This window comes from Equus caballus, chromosome 10, assembly GCF_041296265.1.
Source record: "Equus caballus isolate H_3958 breed thoroughbred chromosome 10, TB-T2T, whole genome shotgun sequence".
Taxonomy (NCBI): domain Eukaryota; kingdom Metazoa; phylum Chordata; class Mammalia; order Perissodactyla; family Equidae; genus Equus; species Equus caballus.
The window spans coordinates 17,597,423-17,614,308 of record NC_091693.1 but is presented as its reverse complement, the minus strand read 5'-3'; the positions used below and the strand labels follow the sequence as shown (position 1 = coordinate 17,614,308).

Genomic DNA, 16,886 nt, shown 5'->3' with positions numbered 1-16,886 from the left:
AGCTCCCTAGCCCCCAGAGACCGAGCCACAGACGGGGACCAGATGTTTAATTCTCAGCATCGGCCGCTGGGGCCGAGAGCCCTGTCTCCTGTCCCCTGGAGGCCCCCACCCATCCCCCTGGGGGCCAGCTCTGCAGGTGGCTGTCCAGTCCTCAGTCCCCTTTCCGTTGCACCCTGGTGCCTGGGGGCCCCGGGTAGGGCAGGCCCAGGGAGGGGTAGAAGGCCTCTGGGAAGCCAGGCCCGGGGCCCAGCCTCTGCAGGTGTGGGTACACAAAGCCCAGCTCGGCGGGGCCGTAGCGGATGGTGCCCGGCGTGCACAGGCCGCGGACGACGGGGGGCAGGAAGCCGGCGTGGAGGAGGGCGGCCGGGGGGTCTCCGGGGGACGCCAGGCCCCACGGCTGCACCAGGTCTTGCTTTAGGGCCCCTGCCCGAATGACAGAGGTGAACTCAGGCCGCAGCGGGGCTGGGTGGCTGGCTGGTGCCTCGTCCCCACTGTCCTCCGCATCTTTAGTCTCCCCGGGGCCGGGCTCCACTTTGATGCTCTTGCCCCGGGTCTGGGGAGCCTCTTCATCCTTGTCCAGGGGGTCAGCCTGCTTCCTTCCCACTGGAGGCTCCGGCTCTGGAAGAGAAAGATTGCAAAGGGTGCTGTGTGTGCTCATGCCCAGCCCTCAGTCTTCCCATGTGGGGAGTGGAGCTGTGCTCTGCCATCTGGACCTGTGGGTCTCAGCTGGGGTGGAAATGTTCCATATCTGTGCGGTCTGACACATTAGCCACTGGCCACAGATGGCGACTGAGCCCTTGAAATGTGGTGAGGACGACTGAGGAACTGAGTTTTTTTTTTTTTTTTTCTTGGTGAGGAAGATTGGCTCTGAGCTAATATCTATGCCAGTCTTCCTCTATTTTATGTGGGATGCCACCACAGCATGGCTTTACGAGTGGTGCTAGGTCTGTGCCCGGCATCCAAACCCACAAACCCCAGGCCGCTAAAGCAGAGCACACAGTCTTAACCGCCACACCACAGGGCCAGCCCCAGAACTGAGTTTTTAATTGTAACATAAATAGCCACATGTGGCTAGTGGCTTCCAGATGGGACAGCGCAGGCCCCAGAGGCCGCTTGGGGCCCCCCGGGGGTTGGGGTGGGAGGTAGGGCTCACCCGTGGGCTCTGGCTCCGGGCTGGGTGTGTCCTCACAGGCCACACTGGCTGGAAGCTGGAAGGCGTCTAGAGGTGTCTGGCCACCCTCGGCTTGGCTGGGACAGGACAGATGGCGTTGGGAGTTAGGGGTCCCGGGCCACCCAGCCTCTGGTGAGGGTCGACTCCCTCCTGCCCCCAGTCTTGTGGGTGTAGACTTCCCCTCCCCCTCTGTGGGTGTAGACCCCTCCCCTGCCAGTGAATGTAGAGCCCCCACCCTGAGGCCTTAGGCCTGCTCCCTGGACCCCCAAACTGCAAGCTGGCTTCTAGCCCAGCGTGGCCCTCTCTCCCAAGGCCAGGCCTGTGCAGCCTGTGGCCCCCTGGATGTCACCACCTCTGTGTCCCCCTGGGCACCTCCTGCTCATCTGACCTCAGCATCTTCTCCCAGACCTGCTGTCCTCTCAGAGGCTCAGATCCTGGCCCAGCGAAGCCGGAGACCTGGGCGGCTCGCCTCCTCCCCTGTACTGCTGGGCATTCCCAGGACGGGCCCGTCCTCGCTGGTCCCCCAGCCCCTGCCTTGTCCCTTAGATGTCCCTCTTCGTGGCGGCTGGAGGAGGTCTCTCCAAAAAGCAGATCTGACTGTGACTCTTGCAGCCTGAAACCCTCCGTGGCTCCCCGGTGCCCCTGCCATCATCCTCAGCGTCGTCTCTCACTGCTACTGCAGCCTCAGGTGCTCCCTTTACTTCCTCAGACCAGTTGGTGGTTGCTCTGAGCCTTTGCCTAGGCTGTGCCCTCAGCCTGGAATGCCCTTCCCACCTCTAGCTTCTTTCCATCCGTTGCTCTGCTCTGCGGCCCTCCCCTGGTAGGAGCCTGCCATGGCTCCCCAGTGCCCCACATCAAATGCAGCCCCTCAGTGTAGACCTGAGGCCGATTCGGACCTGCCTCCCCAGGAGAGACTGTCACTCCCTCCACGCTCCTCTCTGCCACCTGCAAGCCAGCACGTCCCACCTCCAGGCACTTCCTCTCAGTCCCCCTTTTCCACTTCATGTTTCAAACCCCTCCGGGCTTGTCCTCTTCTAGAAGCCCTCGCTGAAGAGCCCCCACCCTGAGGAGGGGAGAGCCGACAGAATCTTCTGGAGGGGGTTCCGAGTCCGCTGTGGGGTGGGTGGGGCGCAGCCCTCACCTGAGCACGTAGCTGACCCAGAGCACGTGGCGCTCCCCAGGGCTCTTCCCGCTCACAGCCACGGTGGCCACGGACTGCAGCCACACGAAGCCCCCGGCGCGCTGCAGCCAACGGTAGTAACCGGTCATCACCTGCCCCTTGTCCAGCACTGCGCCCGGCCCAGGGCCAGGGAGACCGGAGGGACGGGGTGGGGGCGAGATGGTCAGAGAAAGAGAGACAGGTGAATAGAGGAGACAGGCGGGGAGAGGGCGGTGGACAGGGGATGGGCAGAGAGGACGGGCTGACACAGGGAGACAGGTGCAGAGAGACGGGGACACAGGCAGAGAGATGGGGAGACAGGTGCAGAGAGATGGTGACACAGAGATGGGGAGACCGGTGCAGAGATAGGGAGACAGGTGCAGAGAGAGATGGGGAGACAGGTGCAGAGAGAGATGGGGAGACAGGTGCAGAGAGATAGGGAGACAGGTGCAGAGAGAGATGGGGAGACAGGTGCAGAGAGATGGGGACACAGAGATGGGGAGACAGGTGCAGAGAGAGATGGGGAGACAGGTGCAGAGAGACGGGGAGACGGGAACAGACAGGGGAGACCGTGGGGAGAAGAGAGAAAGGCAAAAGGAGGGACAGAGACAGAGGCCGAGTCAGAAAGGCAGAGGTGGGTGGCTCAAGGCCCCTGCGTTTGTGAGGGTGGTCCGGGTCCCGTAAGTCCCCCTGATCCCACCCATATCCCGAGCTGCTGCTTGCTCTCCTCGCTGCCCTTCCTGTGCTGAGTTGAGCCCGGGAGTCGGCAGCAGGAGGGGCTGTGGTCAGCCCCGAAGAAGGACTTCCAGGGAGTGGGGCAGTGGGCGTCCTCAGGTCTGGGGTGAGGGGTTCTCACGGTCCAGGTGGCTTTGGCGGATCCTGGCTGCATCCTGTCCGTGGACGAACTGGTAGCAGCTGCGGCCCACCAGCTCCGAGGGCCCCAGGTCCATGTGGTCACTGACTCTGAGGGCAGGGGGGTGACAGAGAGAGGCGGGGAGGAGGGGTCCGAAACCAGGGGGTCGGGGAGAGAGACAGAGTTGGCTCCAGCAACACCCAGGGTCCAGACCCTTGCCCTGGAGTGCTCTGGGCCTCAGTTTCCCCTCTGTAGCAGGGGCGCTAGAATATTTACAATAAGAGGGTGGCTATGGGCGCTCAAGCACATGGCACTCCTGGGCGTGGGGTGGCCCAGCACCCCGGGGGGGCTCAGAGCGTGGGCACCATCTCACTAGGTAATTTTCCCCACCGCGTGGTGCGGGAGAGAGACGATGAGAGATGGAGACTGGAGAAGCCCAGAGAGCAAGGGGCTCTGCGGAAGGGAGGGCCCGGCCCCTCCTCCATCCCCACAGGCCCCGCCCCCGCCCCCTCTCCCGGTCACCCCCGGTCCTCCGCTGCTCTGCCGCTTCCCATGGCTCCCCAGTGCCCCAGCCCACAGACCGGGGCTCCCCCGTCCGCCCGCCTCGGCCCCCAACCCCGGTACCTGCTCTCACAGGCAAGGATGGTGAGCCCCAGGCTGAGACGGAAGACGATCGTGTGTCCGTGGAGGGGCAGCTCAGCCAGTGGCGCCGGGGGCAGCGTGTGCCCGAGGGCCACCAGCCCCAGCGCGCGGGCCCGGAGGCGGCCGGTCACGTGAATGACCTGCGGGCGGGGGGCGTGGCCAGGGGCCGGAGGACCACGGTCTGGCCGGGCCGGGCTCCGGCTGTCCCCCTCAGGTGCTGGGGCCCCGGGACAGAGCTGGCAGGAATGCAGGACGTTCCTGGGCGGGGAGGGGACGTGGGGGTCCGAGGCCGCGGCCACGAGCTCGCACCCACCTTGTACCCCGAGGCCTTGACGTGCAGCCCCCTCTTGGTGAGGGTTGATTTCATGCGGATGAAGAACGAGCGCTCCTGGACCCCGGAGGAGGGGGACCCCTCGGCGGGGCTGGCCTCTGGGGGGAGAGCGAGGGCGGTTGTGGGGTCCCCAAGAGGGAGCACACAGGCCGCCCTGCCCCCCCCGCAGAGCCAGCCAGAAACGGGGTCACGGCCTCAGCTGCTCAGCGACAAACTCACTCACCTTGTCCACTAACCCCCGCTCCCAGCAGCAGCCGGCCAGCCGCGTCTTTCTAAAGCTCGGGCCTGACCTTGTCCCTCCGCTGCTCTGAACCTGCCATGGCTCCCTAGGACTTCTGGGAGAAAGCCTAGCTCCTCAGGGTGGCCTAAAAATTTGGTGTCCTGCAACCTCCAGGTCTCAGGTCAGACGTCCCCTCCTCCAAGAAGCCCTCCTTAACGCCAGGCTGGGTCGGCCGCTCCCGCTCGGGTCTCCCATCCCAGCCCTGCCGCTCTGGGTCGCTAGGGTCTGGGGACGGGTCAGTCTCCGCCACTGGACTGTGAGCCCTGGGGGCGGGGGGCAGCTGGGCTCTTGTCACGACTGTGTCCCCAGCTGGGCACAGATCAAGGGCTCAGGGTATAGCGACAAATAACACTCAAGAATACAGATTAGTCCATAAACCCATGATACCGTCTTAGAAACACGCTCACACGCAGATGACCCTGGGCCTCAAACTTAGGTGCAAACGCAGTCGCCCTCCCTGACAGTCCTGTACGTGTCACAAACATCTCCCAGGCTTGCCAGCACTGCTGATAGCCCAGGTGTTTCTGGAATTTTCCAGGGGAAAGGAGGGTTAGACGCACAGACCCTGGAGCCAGACAGACCTGGGCTGGAGTCCAACTCAACCACTTATAGCTGTGTGGCCTGGGGCAATTAACTTAACCTCTCTGTGCTGTGCCTCAGTTTCCTCCTCTGAAAAATGGAGATAGTAATACTTCCTGGTTTGTGGGGCTGGGGTTAGGATTCATGAAATTATGTATTAAAGGCACAGCACGTGTAAATGCCCTGCAAGCGTTGTTATTGTTCTTTACCAAAGTCTGGTTCCATCTGTCAAGCACAGGCACCCTCCTCTCAGCAGCCAGAGGGGTTTTTCTTTTTCTTTTTTTTTTTTTTTGAGGAAGATTAGCCCTGAGCTAACATCTGCCGCCAATCCTCCTCTTTTTGCTGAGGAAGACTGGCCCTGAGCTAACATCCGTGCCCATCTTCCTCTACTTTCTCTGTGGGACGCCTGCCACAGCATGGCTTGATAAGCGGTGCCATGTCCGCCCTCAGGATCCGAACCGGCGAACCCCGGGCAGCCAAAGCGGAATGTGGTACTTAACTGCTGTGCCACCGGGCTGACCCCCAGAGGGGTCTTTCTAAAGCTCAGATCTTGGGTGGGCAATCTTAGGGAGCTTCGGCAATTGTAGGGAGCCAAATCTTCCTGCCTCAGTTTAGACTTTGACTCATTTTGTGAAAATTCGCTTTGCACAACTCTAACGAGAGCAGTTTTTGTCTAAATGAAACAGCTGGATACAGCGGACCCGGTGTCCCCTCAGACCTCATTCTTTGGGGGCCCCTGGAATTACCGATCTCGGGGGTATCCGCAAGCGAGGAAGACGAGGAGGACGAGGAGGAAGAGGAGGGGACGGAAGGCGGAGTGGGGGGCCCGGGGGTCGGGGCCCGCAGCCCCAGTTGCTCCAGCACCTCGGAGTGGTCCCCCGGATGGATGTAGTCAAAGACGCTGCTGCCCGTCAGCTCCACCTGCCGGCCACCGCGGGGAATGCAAGGGGCGGGTGAGGTGCGCGCGCAGTCACTCGCCCGCCGGTTCCGCCTCAGACTTACTCGCCTACGCGCAGGCGCGCTTCATGCCGGGCTTGTGTTTTTCTTAGGGTTTTTTTTTTTTTTCACCTTTTTCATGGAGGATACAAACTTAGGCTCTTCTCATGCCCTCCCACTTTGAACTCAGTGATTATTAAGTATTTCCTGCCCCTACTCTATTAAGAAGGAGCCGTGCAGGGCTTGGGATGGGGGAGGTCAGAGCCTCCATTCGCCCAACTCCTGCTTACTCGCTCCCACCTCCCTAAAGCAAACAAGCGTGCCCTGAAATGAATCACAGGGCGTCTCAACAGGAATGGCACTCAGGACACAGCAGTGGAATGGTTCTCGAACTCGTTAAAGAGTTAGAACCTTTTAATCAGACAGACTTTTCCATTCAGTTTCACTCCCCAGGTCTCCTGCAGCAGTCCCCTTCTCTCCACGCCTCCCCCAGTCCAGGCCCCCATCTTCTCCCCGCTGCGTTCCCGCCCCAGCATCCTCACTGGTCTTTTGTCTTCAGTCCCTACTCAATATATCTTCACAAGTTACTCATCTGAACACAGCCCTCCTTCCAGATGCTTCCCACGTCTTCACTGCCCCTGGGCTTGGGGTCACAGGCTTCCCTCTATCCCTCACCCCTCTGAACTCCTCCCCTCACTAAACCCTTTCCTCTACTCTTCCGCCCTCCCTTCCTCTTGTCCATATGTCCCTTCCTTCAGAGTCTTCCTCCTCCAGGAATCTCTCATGACTCACTGAAAAGCTGCTCACAAAGGCCAAATACCAACACATCAAATTTTCTAAATTTACCATTCGCCAAAATCTTTGTAAAAACGATAAGAACTGACAGCAATTTGCGTTGAATAGATTGGCAAGGCCTAAGATGTCACAGGGAGCCAGGACTCCAGGGATGGGGCTTTTAATCTCTCCCTGCCCTCCTTTTTTTTTTGCTGAGGAAGATTAGCCCTGAGCTAACATCTGCCACCAATCCTCCTCTTTTTGCTGAGGAAGACTGGCCCTGAGCTAACATCCATGCCCATCTTCCTCTACTTTATATGTGGGACGCCTGCTACAGCATGGCTTGCCAAGCGGTGCCATATCCGCACCTGGGATCTGAACCGGTGAACCCTGGGCCACCGAGAAGGGCAACGTGCGAACTTAACCGCTGCGCCACCGGGCCGGCCCCTCCCTGCCCTCCTTTTGTCATTGGGCCACCAGCTGCAGGAGCTGGGGCAGAAACAAAGATAAAACAAAAGCCAGTCAACCAAAATGCCACAGAAAATCTTCCAAAGCTGGCCAAACCCAAGCCCTTCCAATACCAGTTGCTGTAAACCTTTAAAATTGTCAGAAGAATCAAAATTTTGGTGAATGTGGTACATTTGGCAACCATTCCCTGCCACACTGGTCTTTCTGCTCATTCGCTTTCTCCAAATTGACCCGTTACTTTAATAACCCTCCTCTGCCTGTGGGGAGGACCCAGATATTCGGTGCCATGTGGGGTTCCAGGGAACACACTTTGGGAGCCACAGATCTAGTCCGTTTTCATGCTGGGATGGCGAGGTCGGGAGAGAAAGGGCAAACACGGGCTGGCAGGGGAGTTGGTGGCCGAGCCAGTCCGGGCAGCCTGCTGCCGGCCCCTTACCTGTGAGAGACCCAGATAAATGGAGACGGTCTCCGAGATGTAGAGGAACTTCCCCTCCTGGTTCAAGGCAAACACGAAGCCGTCCAGGGACTAGAGCGGGGAGAGACAGGGAGGGAGGGCCTGGCATCCGTCTGTCCAGCCGGCAAGTGGCAAGAGGTTCTGAAACCAGGATCTCCGCCTAGGAGGGATTACTCTGGGGATGGGGGAGGAGGGTCTTTGGTGGTCCTCGGCTGGGCCAGGTAGGAGGGGGAGCCCCAGGATTCGGCCCCCCAGTCCCGGGGCTCCCTATGGGATGGATGCTGGAGAAAAGGGTGCTGTTCCCGGACGCGGCCACCAGGTGGCAGCAAGGAGCAGCAGGCAGGGAGGGACCCACCTGCAGGATGTGTCCTCCCAGGTGTTGCTCGAAGATTTCGGAGACCAGCGCGGCGGGACCCCTGCGGCCGGGGGCTGCGGGCAGAGGGAGGGGTGGGGTGAGGCGGCCGGTCGGTCTGGCTGACCACCCCCCCCCCCCCACTTCTGCGCAGGCCCCCAGGGAGCCAGGCTCCAAATCTCCTTCTTCTCACCCCGGTCCTGCAGCCAGCTTGAGACACTGGGGGCCCTGGGCAGGGAGAGGCCAGGGGTGTGGGGAAGGATGGAAGGGGCAGGCTGGGCCGGACAGACAGACCGACAGACTGAGACACACAGAGACACCAGGAGGTGCAGAAAGGGATTCATTCATTCACTCATCATTCATTCATCCTGCAAACTCTCTCCAAGCACCGACCGTGCGCCAGGCCCTGTGCTGAGTGGTGCTGGGGACAGAGGTGGCCGGGACAGCCGGGTTCTATCCTCACAGGGCACCCAGGCCAGGGGCAGGTAAACAACAAGCACCGAACAAAGAGAGAATTCTCAGCGGTGGCTGGTGCCGCAGAGAAGTGAGTAGGTGGCGTGAGATAAAGAAGGATGGCCGAAGGCTTGTGGAAGGAGGGAGAGGTTGAGCTCAGACCTGGAGGATGAGAAGCAGACAGACAGGAGACCCAACGGAGAGACAGACAGACAGAGAGGGAGGGAGAGAGACATTGAGAGACCAAGACAGAGACAGACAGATGGACAGAGAGACCCACAGAGAGATATAAAGGACTAGATAAAGAGAGAAGGACGTCACAACTCGACAACAGAAAGCAAAACAACCCAATTCAAAAATGGGCAAAGGACTTGAGTCGACATTTCTCCAAAGAAGACAGACACATGGCCAAGAAGCACCTGAAAAGATGCCCGACGTCACCAGTCATTAGCAAGATGCAAATCCAAACCACGAGAGACCGGTTCACACCCACCAGGAGACCAGGAAAAAGAAATAGAAGAGTGTTGCCGAGGAGGGGGAGAAATGGGAAACCCCACGCGTCAGCGGCGGAAAGGGACAGTGGGGCAGCCGCTCTGGAAAACAGTTTGGTGGCTCCTCAGTAAGTTAAACATAGACTTATCCTATGACTCGGCGATTCCACTCCTAGGTATAGACACAAAGGATTGAAAACAGATGCTCTAACAGGCACGTGAACATGTGTCCACGGCAGCATTATTCCTCTTAGTTGAAAGGTGGAAACAACCCGAATGTCCATCAACTGACAACCGGATAAACACAATGTGGTCCATCCACACAATGGAATATTATGCAGCCACGAAAAGCAATGAAGCCATGACCCGTGTGATAACATGGATGAACCTTGAAAACGCTGTGCTGAGTGACAAGCCAGACACAAAAGGCCACATGGTGTGTGACACCGTTTATATGAAATGTCCAGAATAGGGAAATCCATGGAGAAAAACACGGATTAGTGGTTGCCAGGGGCTGGGGTAGAGGTAGGGGGTCTGGGGAGTGACTACGAATGGCTCCGAGGTTTTACTTGGGGTGGTGGAAATGTTCTGGAACTAGATAGAAGCGATGCTTGCACAACATTGTGACTGTACGAGATGCCACTGAAGTGAGTGCTTTAAAATGGTGAATTTCATGCCACATAAATTTTACCTCAATAATTTTTTTAAAGAGATAGGGGTGGAGACATACATAGACACAGAGAAACCGAGACGGGGTAGAGAGACAGAAAGAGCCAGAGAGACATAACGAGATGGAGAGACAGAGGAAGAGAGACACACAGAGAGAGATACAGAGAAAGACAGATGGGGAAACTGAGGCAGAGAGCGACCCCCCTCCCCCTCCAGGCCCCCTCAGTTGGGAGCAGAGGGCTCCAGACATTGGAGCTGGAGCTGGGTGGAAGCCCAGGTTGTCCTGGACCCTGTTCCCACCCAGGACCCCCCAAGGGGTCCTGTGCCCAGACCGGGGAGCCAGGGCGAGGTCTCCATGACCTGGAGGGTCCCCAGGTGCCTGGCTCCTGCAGGGCTAAGGGTCCAGGTTTGTTGTGCAGCCCCAGCGCTGTCCCTCCCCAGCTGTGTGCCCTGGGACCAGTCCCTTGGCCTCTCTGTGCCTCAGTTTCCTCCTCTGTCAAGCGGGTTTGCTAAGGGCGCTGACCTCCCGGGCGGGATGAGCGTTCAGGCAGCTTAAGGAACAGAAGAGCGAGGGCCGCCTGGCACCCAGCAGGCGCTGCTGGGATCAGTATTAATAGCGTGATGACTATTGTTATTTCCGGGCCATCAAAACACCGGGCGGGCGGCGAACCCCCGGCCCCGCCCCCTGTGGTCCAGGCCCCGCCTCCTCCTCTCCGGAGCCACCCGCCCCCCACATCCTCCCGGCTGTGCGCACCCTTTTTCCACCCCCGCCGGAGCTCCAGGAACAATAACCCGCGGTGTGGGGTGGGGGGGTGGATGGGGACCCTCCCCCGAGATGCAGCGCGAACCAGCCGGGTGACAGTCGGGAACAATGCCGCCCGCTAATTGTCGCAATTTTCCCCTGTCATTTTTGCTAATTCCTTCATTTTCCCTCCCGCAGGATCAGCCCAGGTCAGGCTGAACAGGCTGCAATTAACGGCGCTAATGGGCACGTCGGGTGGGGGCGCAGGGGAGGCTCAGCCCTGCTGGTCCCCCTCCGCGGGGGCCCGGGTGCGTCCCCACCCCTGACTGATGCCCCTTCTTACTCCAGCCTCCCACCTCCTCTGGCCCCCAAATCCAGCCGGTGGCTCTTCACGGCTCCCCGATCTGCCCCCTCCTCACGTCCAGACCCCAACCCTCGCTCACTCATTCAACAAACACTGTCTGAGTTTCTTATCCAGCCCGACTCCGCTGGAGAAGAGAAGCTGTCCTAGTGTCACCGTCCCTTACACACGGCGGGGGCCGAGAGGCAGAGGGGCGAACCCGAGCCTCTCCCGGGCCTCAGGGGGCTCCTCTTCTCCTCTCCTTCTCCATGGCCCCGAGCGACATGCTGACGGGCATCGTGGGGATGAAGGGCTGGGACTCTGTCACCCTTCGGGAGTCTGAGAGGGGACCGGCCACTGTGATGGGAGTGCCTCGCTCCCGGGGAGCAGGTCTGCGGGCCGCAGGGGGCATTTCGGCCTCCACTTTCCTGAGCCTCATCCGTACAATGGGTCTAGCGACAGAGCAGACCGGGTTCCCCCGTAAGTGGCACACAGTAGGTCCCTGATTCCTGAGTCCTCACTCTCTGCTTACCGGTGTTCTGTGGGTGACCTCGGAGCGCCTCTACCCTTCCAGATAGCTCCCTGCTGTCCCCCTGGGCCCCGCTCTTTCTCTGCACCCACGTCCATTTTCCTGAGTCCCATGGGCTCTGCCCTCCCTGCATCGCCAGACTCCAGCCACCTCTCACCCCACGGCTGGTCCCCACCCGGGTCTAGCTGCCTCCTCACTGGGCTCCCTGCTTCCACCCCCACCCCCAGCCCCTCCGTTCCCGTTTTTCTTGGGGTGACAGCCAAGGCCTCACCATGGCCGGTGAGGCCCTGCAGGACCAGCCCCGGCGACCACTGCCCGCCTCACTTACTCCTCTGCAGACCCCTGGCCTCGAGCCTGTGTCCTGCTCCCAGCAAGCTGATTCCTGCCTGCCTCAGGGCCTTTGTGCTTGCTGTTCCCTCTGCCTGTACGGCTCTTCCAGCTTTTCTCAGAGCTGGCTCCCTACTTCCTTCCAGTCTTGGCTCCAAGGTCGCTTCCTCAGAGAGCCAGTGCCTGACCTGTGAATTAAGATGTCACCCCCCCCACACACACACACTCCATTCCAGTCACTCAGCTGGCGAACTGAGTCCTCACTGTGCCCAGGCAGGATTCTAGGCTCAGGGACAAGGTGCTGAGGGAGACACACAATAAACAAGAGAGAGAAGAATTATATAGTGTCTGGTGTCCGATGCCGGTCAGTGCTATGGAAAGATGGTGGGAAAGGAAGACAGGAGGTGCTGGGGGGGGGGGGGGCGTTGTCATTTTTCACAGAGTGGTCAGGGAAGGCCTCACTGGAGAGCTGACATTCAGAAGGAAGGGAGTTCCTGGCAGAGGCACAGCACGTGCAAAGGCCCTGGGGTAGAGAACGCACACGTTTCTCTGGGGAAATGCAAGGTGGCCAGCATGTGTGGGTGGTTGGAAGAGGTGAGAGGTGGAACAGATGACAGCAGGGAGGTGGGGGCAGGGGACCTGCCATGCAGGGTTTGTAGGCCCACCCTCGAGGGCAGGGCTTTGCGCTGTTCCCTGCTCTGTCCCCAGGACAGCGCCTGGCACAGGGAAGGTGTTCAATGGGCGTTTGTTGAATGAATAACCAACGCTGATATGAGACCAAGGCTGTCTCCTCCCCTGACTCAGAGGCCCAGGGCTAGCCTCTCACATCTGTTGTGCTGTTTTACAGATGGCAGACTGAGGCCCCGAGAGAGGCCCAGACCTGCCAGGTAGGACCCATCCCTGGAGACCTATGAACGTGCCAGGTATGATCGTTGAGAAGGTAGACCCTGGAGCCAGGCCGCCTGAGTTGAAAGCTCAGCGGGCCCCTTCCTGGCCTTGTGATCTTGGGCAAACAGCTTCACCTCTCTGGGTCTCAGTTTTCCACTTCAATAAAATGGGAATCCTAACGTTGCCTCCCTCCGAAGAGTTTTGAGCGGATTAAGTGAGTCAGTTTGTCTACAGGGCTCAGCCGTGGCTGCCATGCATGTTATCGAGGAGGACATGGGGCTCCCTCCTCTGCTATCTGACTTCAGGGAGCCGCTGTCCTCAGTTTCTCCATCTGAACTACGGAATCAGGCTCTGGGCCTCTTGTTGGGGGTCCTGTAGAGCAGCAGAACCCCACGATTTCATAATCGGGCAGGGGCGGGCGGGCGTCCACACAGGACCTGCCCCTGAGTCCGGGGCGCGGGCAGGGGGTCCATGAAGTCGGTGGCCATGGCCTCAGCGCTGGGCCTTGAGCCTCTGCCCCCCAGTTACCCATCCAGGCAATGGGGGGGCTCCCTGGGGCTCTCCCACCCCCTCCCCCGGCTCAGGGACAATAGACAAGCTGTTTGTCCCCCCGCCGGCACACATGTTGTTCGCGGTAATGACAGTAATCAGCGACTAATGCCGCATTCTCTCGGCGCCAGTCAATTCGCCTAATTACCGCCTGGGAAGCCGGATTATTTAAATTTAAATGGTGATTTATTGCGAGCTTAATCAATGCTATTTTCTCTCCCTCTCCCCTCTGGGACCGGGGCAGAGGGAATTGGAGCCCCTCCAACCCCACCCTAAGGACACCCCTTCTTCTGGGGGGGGGGGAGTGGCCTGGGGTACCTGGTCCCTGTCACCTGCGACCTCAGCTTAACACTATTCACTGTCTTCTAGAAATAAGAACGAAGCAGTAATACATGAACTCGACTGACAATATCACACTTGCATGTATCTATCAATAAGAACGTCTGAATAATAATAAAAGGGGAAGTCTCTATATATATCTGTGTTTTACATATTCTATAATTTTTATGGATGACAAATTGTATTTCTTTGTTTATTTCGTTGCTGTGTCTTGGGCCCTAGGATGGCGGCCTGTCCGGGGCCGGCACATTCCTCTAGTTCGCTTCCTGCCGGGGCCCCAGGGCTCAGCACGGACGCCGGCACAGAGCAGATGCCCATAAACCGCAGCCCCACGACTCCACAAGGTGACCATCGATCCCCGGGGTCCCGCACATCCATCGCCTGCCCTGCACCAGGCACGTCCAGGGGCTTTACGCCCATCACCCGGGGGAGCCGCTTCTCAGCCCCCGGAGCGGAGCTTTCGTCACCATTCCCATGTCACAAATGAGCCCCAGAGAAGGGAGGCGTCCTGCCCGGGGTCACCACTCGGCCTCTGACCCCGGCTTTCCCGAACGAACGGTGCGCGCAGACTCGAGTCCTTGGGTTCCCTCTGCGCCCCTCCGGGCTGAGTGCGCGGGAGGCCTCAGCCGGTCCCCTCCGGCCCGCCCAGGGCGCTGCGGGGCTCCTTTGGGATAATAATAATTCATCTCCTCTGATAAAAATAAGAGTATTTCCTAGTGGCGGGATCTCGGCCGTGGCCAGGCCCTCGCTCAGGCCAGAATTCCTGGAATCTTCCCTACTCTGTGCACCCGTTTTGCAGATGGATAAACTGAGGCTTGGAGACCAGAAGCGACCCGATAGGGACCCGCGAAAGGTCTGACTCGCTCGAAACCCGGTGGTCCCCCTGGATCAAGGAGCTGAGCGAGGGATGGCGCGGGGAGCCCCCGCCCCGCCTCCCCCGCGCGCGCACGCGCACTCACCCAGGCCGGCCGGCGGCCCCGCGGCCCGCAGCCCCCAGGGCGGCGCCCCGAGCGCAGCGAAGCGGCGCAGGCGGAGGTAGGTGACGCTGAGGCGCACGATGGACGCCTTGTCCAGTTGGCTCGAGATGGCCCCGGGCAGCGGGAGCAGCTTGGCCAGCTCGAAGAACTCCAGGTTCTCCTTCCCGCGCCGCGAGCGCGCCGCGTTCCGGGACTTCTCCTTGCGCTGCGCCTGCAGGCTGGGCGGGCGGCGCGGAGGGGGCGTCAGCCGGGCACGGGATGGGGGGTCCGGGTCCTGGGGGCGAGCCCCGCCTCCTGGGGCCTCGGGGACGGGACGGGACGTTGGCAGTGGATTCAATACTCTGGAGGTGGGGGCAGAAGCTGAGTGGGGACTCTACACCGGGCCGTGGAGACAGAACCTTGGGTGTCAATTCTGGGGCACAGGAGGCAGAGGGGGAGATTGAGTGTTGGGTGTGAATTCCCAGGAAGGGGGGGTTACAGGACATCGGGTGAGAACGGGGACGGGGACAGAAAGGGGTGTAGTCTCCGGAGGGGCGGGGCAGAAAGTGAGTGGGAATTCTCCCAGGACACCTCCTGGGGGGCGAGGCCAAGATCGAGGGGCGGGGCCATGACCCAGGGGCGGGGCTTTGCTCACCAGGGTCCCGGGGGTGCCTTGACCATGAGCCCCGGCAGAAAGTCCCAGGCGATGCTGCCGCCACGACCTCCCCCGCATTTGACCTCGCCGCCGCAGCCCCTGCCGCCGTAGGGCGCCGCCATCGCCGCGGGGACCGCTCAGACGGGCCCGGAGCAGCCTGCGGGCCTCGAGATCCGCGTCTCCTGCAGCGGGAAGGAGCCAGACGCGCTCATGGCCCGAGGGGGCCTCCGGGAGACCTGTGGGGAAACTGAGGCCCGTGCGCAGCTCAGGGTAGCAGCAAGGAGCTGGGGGTGGGGGGGGGCGGCTGGAGAGTGCCTCAGTTTCCCCTCCCTGCAGGCCCGGGTCCAGAGCCTGCAGCTCACTCCAGCTGGGCCTCGGGCGCAGCGCGGGGCGAGGACGTGCCCCGCCGCCGCCTCCCCCGCGCCGCCCGCCAGCGCGCCCGCCTCACGCCCGCGCCGGGCCGGCTCCCGCATACCAATAGGCGCACGCGGCGCGCATACGGATCCGGGCGGCCCGCGCGCTGCGTGCCAAGCATGCCCAAGCCGGGCGGGGGGCGGGCGCCTCGCTGGGCCCGGGCGCGCCCCGCGCCAGCCCGCAGAGCCCTCTGCCCCGGGGGTCCGCCCCGCAAGCCCATCCTGAGAGCCCGGGGCCCCGCATCTGCGGTGCGCCTATTTTCCAGGCTGGGCGAGGGATGAGGTCGGAGGGCAGAGGGCAGGGACCCCACCCCAGGCTCTGCCCAAGGGCCACCCCCATCTCCTCGGGGGTGGCGCCACGTGTCCCGGCCGCCAAATCTCCGCAACCACAACTTCCACCATGAAGACCCGGGCGTGGGAGCCACAGCCCCGACGCAGCGGCCACAGCCTCCGCCCGAGGACGCCCCCAGATGGACCCGACACTCCGGACCCAGGTGTCCTGGTGTCCAGATGCCCCAGAACCAGGAACGTGTTCAGTTAGGCTTCATTTCTCCAGGCCTGGGCATTCAGGACGCCCTCTCCCCCACCCACCGCCCCCAGGATCCAGGCTGCCCCCAAGCCTCCCCAACCAGGTGTTCAGATGCCCTAGACCTTGGCGTCCAAGTGCCCTGCCCTCTATTTCTCCAGGATCCCCCAAACCTCCGAGTACCCCATCCTCCGGCCTCGGGATGCAGGCGTTCTGATATCCTGGCCCCCAGGACGCTGGAGTTCCAGCCCCTGCTGCTGTAGGACCCAGGAGTTCCCCGTCCCCTCCTGCCAGCCTCCAGGCAGCGCCCCCCACCGCGGGACCCTCAGCCTCGTTACCTGGTCGCGGGGCGGGCTCCGGGCGCGGCGTGGGGCCAGCCAGGCGGCGCAGAGGGGCGGCCCCATAGACTCCGGGGCCGGCGGGGCTCGGCGGGGCGCGCGGGCCGTGGCGCTCCGGTCCCCGCGCGCACGGCGGCCTCGCGGACTTGGAGACGCGCGGACAGCGCGGGCAGGGGCGTGGCCTGCGGGAGCCCCGCCCCCGAGCCTCCGCCCCCTCGGCCCCGCCCCGCCCACCGAGCCTCCGCCCCGCCCGCCTGGTCTGGGGGTTCCCGGCCCGGGAGTCCCCAGCTGCCTGGGGTCCGAGTCCCGTAAACCCCCGGCAGCATCGGGGGCCCAGCCCCCTCCCCCCAGGAAGAGAACCTCGGAGTCGGAGCCTGCCCACCCCGAGAGGGTGACCCGGCGTCCGGGCACTAACTGCACCCCATCGGGAGGAACGGGCGCCCCAGCTGCCCCAAGGGAAGCCGGTGACCCCGCGGGGGCCAGGCAGGCATCCACCCCGAGCGCCCCCCAGGGGCGGAGGCCCAGACGGCAGTGCCCCATGCAGGACGCGAGTCCAGGAGTGCGAGACCCTCCTCTAACTTCGGGGTGTCAGTACGCCCCCCCCCCCCCGCCCCGGGCAAGGAGGGGACCCCGCACCCAAGCCCACCCTCCTGTACAAGGCCAGGATTTGGC

The 16,886-nt window shown here is 61.7% G+C and overlaps 1 protein-coding gene across 3 annotated transcripts; it reads right to left on the bottom strand.

Moving 5' to 3' along the window:
• Positions 1 to 30: 30 nt before the first annotated feature.
• NPAS1 (neuronal PAS domain protein 1) lies at positions 31 to 16,348 on the bottom strand. Of its 3 annotated transcripts, XM_070223079.1 has the most exons (12): positions 16,215 to 16,348; positions 14,938 to 15,119; positions 14,286 to 14,521; positions 8,003 to 8,076; positions 7,630 to 7,719; positions 5,762 to 5,936; positions 4,139 to 4,254; positions 3,808 to 3,965; positions 3,187 to 3,293; positions 2,313 to 2,460; positions 1,154 to 1,248; positions 31 to 618 (listed from the first exon to the last, which is right to left on the bottom strand). In XM_070223079.1, the coding sequence occupies exons 2-12, from the start codon at positions 15,057 to 15,059 to the stop codon at positions 152 to 154; spliced, it is 1,788 nt and encodes a 595-aa protein (XP_070079180.1). In that variant the 5' UTR covers positions 15,060 to 15,119; positions 16,215 to 16,348; the 3' UTR covers positions 31 to 151. The 3 variants fall into 3 exon arrangements, with proteins under 3 accessions (XP_070079180.1, XP_023505746.1, XP_070079181.1); XM_023649978.2 differs by lacking the exon at positions 16,215 to 16,348 and having other exon boundaries at positions 14,938 to 15,181; XM_070223080.1 differs by lacking the exon at positions 16,215 to 16,348 and having other exon boundaries at positions 2,313 to 2,413; positions 14,938 to 15,181.
• Between the last annotated feature and the right edge of the window lie 538 nt (positions 16,349 to 16,886).